Source organism: Sinocyclocheilus anshuiensis, unplaced genomic scaffold (genome assembly GCF_001515605.1).
Source record: "Sinocyclocheilus anshuiensis isolate Anshui unplaced genomic scaffold, SAMN03320099.WGS_v1.1 scaffold1034, whole genome shotgun sequence".
Classification (NCBI taxonomy): domain Eukaryota; kingdom Metazoa; phylum Chordata; class Actinopteri; order Cypriniformes; family Cyprinidae; genus Sinocyclocheilus; species Sinocyclocheilus anshuiensis.
In genome coordinates this window covers 449356-456267 of record NW_015538015.1, presented here as the reverse complement: position 1 = coordinate 456267, position 6912 = coordinate 449356, and the positions used below count along the sequence as shown (strand labels likewise).

The 6912-nt window shown below is 34.5% G+C and overlaps 1 protein-coding gene across 1 annotated transcript in view; it reads left to right on the top strand.

Annotated features, from left to right (window-relative positions):
- LOC107678347 (serine protease HTRA1B) overlaps positions 1–1261 on the top strand; it is a 41450-nt gene extending 40189 nt beyond the window's left edge. The window contains 1 exon segment of the mRNA XM_016473570.1: positions 604–1261. Within this exon segment, the coding sequence (XP_016329056.1) occupies positions 604–772 (169 nt within the window). The 3' untranslated portion in view covers positions 773–1261.
- The last annotated feature ends 5651 nt before the right edge of the window (positions 1262–6912 follow it).

Genomic DNA, 6912 nt, shown 5'->3' with positions numbered 1-6912 from the left:
ATATATATATATATATATAATGCAATAAATAAAACTGATGTCAGAAATATCAAGTCATTTTTACATTAAAAAAAAATATGTTGAAAGCATGGCTGAATAGAAAGTTCAGGGGTGAAAAATTTCAGAATGCTAAAAGCATGAAGTATTTTATAAAAAATATTTTTTTTACATTTGTTAGTGTTTAATGTTACATGAATATAAATGTTAACATAATGAATTACTGATAAAGACTGAAAGAAAAACATTAACTTAAATACGATGTCAGAAAGATCAAACCAGTTTTAAATGAGAAATGTCAAAACATAACAGGATTGATCAGAAAGTGTAGGAATGCTTATTTCAGGAATGAATATTTACATAAAACCATATCAGCACTATTTCCTGAGAATGAGCAAAAATATTGTGAAACAGAGGACAAATTAGTTTCTCACTGAACAATCAAGATTAAAGTTAGCTTAATGACATCACCTTCTAACACTACCCAATACTGTTTTGTAATGAGAATCCAATCATGTGAAGCCAATAAAAGCACAGTTAGAGCAATTAGGCCAGTTCTAAGTTAAAATGAGGTCAGTTTTAACTGCTTCCTGTTTTGTTTGCTAGTGGCGGTCTGAAGGAGAGTGACGTCATAATCAGCATTAACGATCAGAGGATCATGTCAGCCAGTGACGTCAGCACGGCTATCAAGAAAGACGACAGTCTGAGAGCAGTGATACGACGCGGCAATGAAGACGTCATCCTCACAATCATTCCTGAGGAGATTGACCCTTGACCTCCCTCATGCTCACCCATGAGCTGGTTCTCAGACTTTTACTGAGTGCGTCCGGAGCCACACTCATTCTAGAAATCATAGTGAACACTTTCCAGTCCAACCATCATCCAACCTGAATATTGTTCTCAGCTTAGAACAGGAAATGTCCTTTTTCAATTTTCCCCATATCTCCCTTGTCTATTTTCTGTTTATTCATTAATAAACCATGTTAGAATGAGCCCTTTGCAAATAAATATGCGAATTTAGTGCTGGCTAGTTCACTATAACACTCCGAAATGTATATAATTTCTCTGTTCCAAAACCTAGTAAGCAGCCTATAGGCAGGATTTTGTGATGAGCAGAATGGTTCCATTCAAGATGGTGAATGAAGAAGGTAAATGTTGATTATAATCTTATATATTATTCATTACTGAAAAGTATCTACTAAAATAATTCAGTGTGATTAAAAATAATTGTTTTACCCAATTTTATGTGTGCAATTTATTTGTATGAAAATTACGAAAATTAACCATGGTTTTATTATATTATAATATTTTTTTTGTTTTATTTAATAAAAAAAAATTATTTTCTTTTTTTGGTGGATTGATTGCCATTTGTATAACCATAGTTTTACTACAAATACCATGGTTAAACTATGGTTAGTGTAGCAAAACCATGGTTAATTTGTGGTTTAACTTCAATAACCGTGATTTTTTGGGTTTATTTAAAACTATAGTTAATTTTTAATAGCACATTTATGCTGTGTAGATGTCTTTTTGATGTGCACTTCTCATCTTGTTTCAACTGCAGTACGTCTGTCTCTAAAATGTTTCCTGTCAGAGGTTAAAAAAAGACGTAGAAAATGTCTTTAAGATGTTTATGGTTTAGAATGTATGAAAACAGATGTCTTGGAGATATATGTGTGCTATCTGGGTAGAGTATTATGGTGTTAGCTTAGCAACATGCTAACGGCTAACTACTGAAATCAGTGAGTCTCCTGTGAGTTAGATTGCGTGCAGAGTTGCTGTCTATGTGTGTTCCAAATCAGTCACATATGAGGTTACATGGCGGGCGGTTCACTAGGTTTTTGGAACAGACCAGATCAGCAAGGTATCAAAATTTTGTCTGTATTCAGCTTTCTTCATTTTTTTTTATATTTACACTCAGATTTCAGACTTGACATTATTTGAAAAAGAATTGTGGGCCATTAGAGGATGACTGTTATCTTGGCATACCTTCTCTTCCTTAAATGTTTGTGTGTCTGTGTTTGTCAGACGGCAATTTCAGAAACGAAATTAAAGAAGGTTAACGTTTTTAAACCGTTTCAGTGTCATACTGTTTGACTTCACAAACATCAAGAACTTTTTAAGGTTGATTAGAGTGATGCAATTCTAGATTTAACCAGCTCCTTGGCAAGAAACAATCTAGCAGGGAATATTGAGGAAGTGAGTGCCCAAAACTGCTCTATTATCAATTCTTGATAGTTTATTAGAAGTTTAAAAAGACAGGTTTTGCGAAATTATGTCAAACATCTTAAAAACTCATTTGAAACGTTACAGTCTCTCTTTTAAAGACATGAAGACATGTCTGATTCATATTTCATATTTTGGATGGTAATTATTTATATCCTTTCTATCAGTTCAGCATGTTTTCTTGCAAACAAACAAACAAACAAAACCCTAATACAGCAATGAAAATTATTGTAATTAAAATCAGCAAAAATGAAATCAAATAAATTAAATTTATACAGCAAATACTACTATGATGTACCCTACAATATTTTTTTTTCATTTAATACGTTTTTTTTTTTTCAGTTATATGAATGACATTTTATTTGGTTTTAGAAACAAGACATGAGAAAGATCAAATTTGGTTTCATCGAATTTAATCTTCTATTAGATTTTCAAAGTTTTAAAATGACATGTCTGCCTAAAATGACAATTAAAATTCAGTTTTGCAAGAAAAAAAAAGCATCATACTATAAAGGATAATATAGAGTCAGTAAAATAAAATAGCTGTCAGTTAAATAAAATAACATTTTATGTTTTCCTTTAGTCAGTGTTCAGAAAGTAGAATGAAACTAATATTTTTTAATAGAATTTTGTGTTAAAAAATATGAAGTACATTCAATGTCTTAAGTTTGACGTTCCTGTTTTGTAACATCTTTTTTTCCTCCTGCTCTAATGGACATAACTGTCCCCAACAATATTCATGAAAACCGGATTTTTATTTATACACATTTATGTGGCAGAAAACAATAACATTCTTGATGAACTAGAGGTTTGTTACTGAATTAACACCTAGACACTGTGATTCATCAATGATCGTTTATAAGAAGCTTCAGTTTAGATACTGAAGTGTTTAAATCAAGGCAGCAACACAAATATCATACATATTACTTATTTTTTACAATTTTATGGATTTATTTATGCTCGGGTGGGTGCACTCAAACTATAGGGATGATGTATATTGTAGGCCACAAGCTAACACAAGCTCAATACATTTTTAAGTTTTATTCTACCACATAAAATACTTTAGTCAAACCCCCTTGTGTGTGTGTGTGTGTGTGTGTGTGTGTGTGTTTTAAAGCTTTCCTTGTCTTGAAAAAGGCAGTTACTAACAAGTGGCTTGGCTAAATGGGACTAGATGTTGTCAGCGACGATAGACTTCATCACACCAAACAGGAAAACTCATCTACTCATTAGTCCACTTTCACAACCTCATGGATTAATAATTTACAGTAAGTCTGTGATGGGGTTAGAAAATAAATAGGGTTACGTTTCATGTCAAGCTGACTTTTAGGCTGTTTACTTGTGTTCAGTCCATAAGCGCTTACATGAAGTGTGGTAGCAACATGACTTTGTTGATTCAGTTGGGCCGGTTTGACTCTGGTCCATGGGGATACTGGCGAGGGTGTCTGCACAAAAACAGCCGCTATTCATCATCGGTACCACCTCCACTGCTGACCCACTTCTCTGTGTTTACAAAACCCCTTCTGAAGTGGACGTCTCTCTCGGTCATAAGACAACAACAGCTCACTGTTTGAACAAATCTACTCAATGAACATCACTGTGGTGTAGACAGGAGACAAGCATGTCGATCTGGGTAGAGTCTCACATGACAAGGTCAAAATGACAACATGGTCTCGGTGGAAAGTTCCTCAAAGGGGTCAAAACTGCTAATTTGTAGTGCTTTGGGTTAATTTTCTCACTGATTCATGCGGAGTTTGTTCATTCAGCTGTGTTTTCTTAGCTGTTCCTGAGTGAGGCAGCTCTCCTTCATGGTTGATGGGCGACTTCCAAAAATAGCACAAGTTCATAGGATGCATGAGAGAGTTGTAGAAAAGGTAGACTTGGTATTCCGCAATGCAGGCTTTGAGACAACTAAACGTTAATGAACTACTGAGAAAAGATGAGGTGAATGAGAGATGTCAGAAGAACCATCTGAGGGAAAGTAGATGTTTATAGACCTGTCGCATTGGAGTTTTCGGGATTATATGAATTTCCATTTAAGTAATGCAAAACATGTTTGTAGTAACACATACAATCGAAGCCTATACGAGGCAAGTCTACTTGAGGGAAGCAAAAATATGAAGCTTGTATTTTTGTCAAAGGGCTCATTTTAATTATTCTGTACAAAAAAAATTGCAATTTGAGCTGTAACATGGTAAAAATCATTTAAAAATAATTTAATGGTGGGAACTCCAAAAGCCTATGCACGGTTGTTATTCGTTGATTTTAGTTCGGCTTTTGATACATTTAAACCACTGTTTGATTAAAATCTGGGGCAGTTGGGTGTAAATCCCTTTTTTTTTATCAAATGGTATTATTTTTTACCTAATCGAAGGCAGCAGGTCAAGGTTAACCACAGTATATCAGAGGTTAGCAGGTGTTCCACAAGGCTGTGTTAGTTCCCCGATTCTTTTTACATTGTATACAAATGAATGCACAATGATTCAATGCACGATGAATGTCATGATTCCAGTAACCTCATAATAAAATACTCAGATGATACAGCTCTGCTAAGCCTTTTGTATAATGATTCTAACCCCTCAGTATATCATTCAGAGGTAGAAAGGTTTCTGAAGTGCTGTGACCTAAATCATCTTATTATAAATATAAAAAAAAATGAGGAAATGGTTTTTGACCAAAAGTCAATTGGGAAGCACTCACCTGTATTTACTCATAAGGAACCCATTAAACAGGTGTGCTAGTATAAATACCTGGGTGTTTATATGGATAATCTACTTACCTGGGGAACCCATGTAGATAGTATATGTTCTCTTGTGCAGCAGAGGTTACAATTTCTACAAAGACTGAGAGTTTATGGGGTTCAGCAGAAAGTAATGTATTTATTTTACCAAGCTGTAATTGGAAGTATAATACACTATGGTTATACTGTCTGGTTTGGTAACATCACAGGCCAATCTAAAGCCAAACTTGCATGTCTGGTAAAGATGGCTATGGGAATTATAGGGAAAAGGGAATATCAAACCTTGGAATCATCTTATGAACAGTCGGTTCTTAAGGAAATTATTACAGTTTTTCTGAATTGCTAAAACACGTTTCTTGAAACCATCACTCATTTTCTCAAAACCTTAAACACAAATCCAAATACTCAAACTAAATTCACGAAACCTCTTGACTCTTCCATCAAAATCAAACAATCACTGACAAGAGTCAATAAAATAAACACTACAGAGCATTCATCAGACACTACAGAGAAAAATGGAGAGCACTGCATCCAGAACATTACAGAAAAAAAGTATATTGTATTGAGTAAACAATTTTGCAATTCTGTAAAAAAGTATAGTAATTGCAACTGAGTAAGGTGAATATATTGTATAGGCCTACTGTATGTACTGTATCATCATTCAGTCACCTGTGCCACTTGTGCACTCGGAACTGGCTCATATGTTGTACAATTGGCTTGATCACTTCATTAGAAACAAGTGTGAACAATTTTGAATCGTTGTGTGTAAACGATGACAACTGTGCTTTAGTTGTGTTTAACTTTTGCTGCTTGTGTTTAGCATTTTGCAGCACAAATGCATCACAGTGTGACAAATGTTTAAGTGAATGAGAATATGTTTAGAGTTTTGCAAAAAGAGTGCATGAGATTTGCAAATAGAGCGTAACTGCCTGAACGTGTTTACGGTTTAGCAGAAAGAGTGCTTTATTAGACAAATTGGTTTAAGCTAGTGAGAATTTGGTTCAGAGATTGGGGTTTAGTGTTTTAGCAATTCAGAAAAACTGTAAGATATTATCCGATCCCTCACATAGCTTATATTCCGAATATGAGTTGCTGCCTTCTGGCAGACGATACAGGCTGCCTGTGTGCAGATACAATCGTATTAAGAAATCTTTTGTACCTACGTCGATTAGACATTTTAACATGTAATTTTAGATGTAAACTTTGTAGTTTTTTTATTTTTATTGTGGTTTGGAATGCTGGTTCGTCTATGTCTATGTGGGTTTTTATTATGTAATGTAATGCCGATCAGTGTGTGTATACTGGTCCATTGGGGACATTTAAGTGTATTGAACTGAATTGAATTTCGTTCGTCTATTTAAACTAAGCCCTAAAAGTACACTCTAAAAAATGCTGGGTTGTTTCAACCCAATGTTGGGTCAAATATGGACTAACCCAACTGTTGGGTTAAATTTTGGTTACATTTTTAAATTAACTTTTTAACCCAACAGTTGGGTTAGTCCATATATGACCCAACATTGGGTTGAAACAACCCAGCATTTTTTAGAGTGTATGTATTCTTTTTGTGAAGAAAAAGTAGATACTTTGGAGTGTGTAACAGAAGAGTAAGCAAGCTTTAGGACATACTACAAGGCCATGAAGTTGCGCTGTTGCATAGTTTCATGCACGCTGTCATCATAAACCAGCCAGTCAATCATCCTGTAACCGTTAACATCCTTATATACACTCCACAATCTGTTTATTTAAAATTACACTACACAAATTATTCTTCCTACTGTATTGGAGAGAATCTTGTTTGCATATTGTGCAAAAGTTACCATGTTTTCCGGCATCAATCAGTCATGACAAGAGCTAAAATCCTGAGTAAATGGTATTGTCAGACTCACACAGCCAAGAATAGAAAGCCATTTTATCACAGAATTATCATGTTAAAACATATAGGGCGAGGA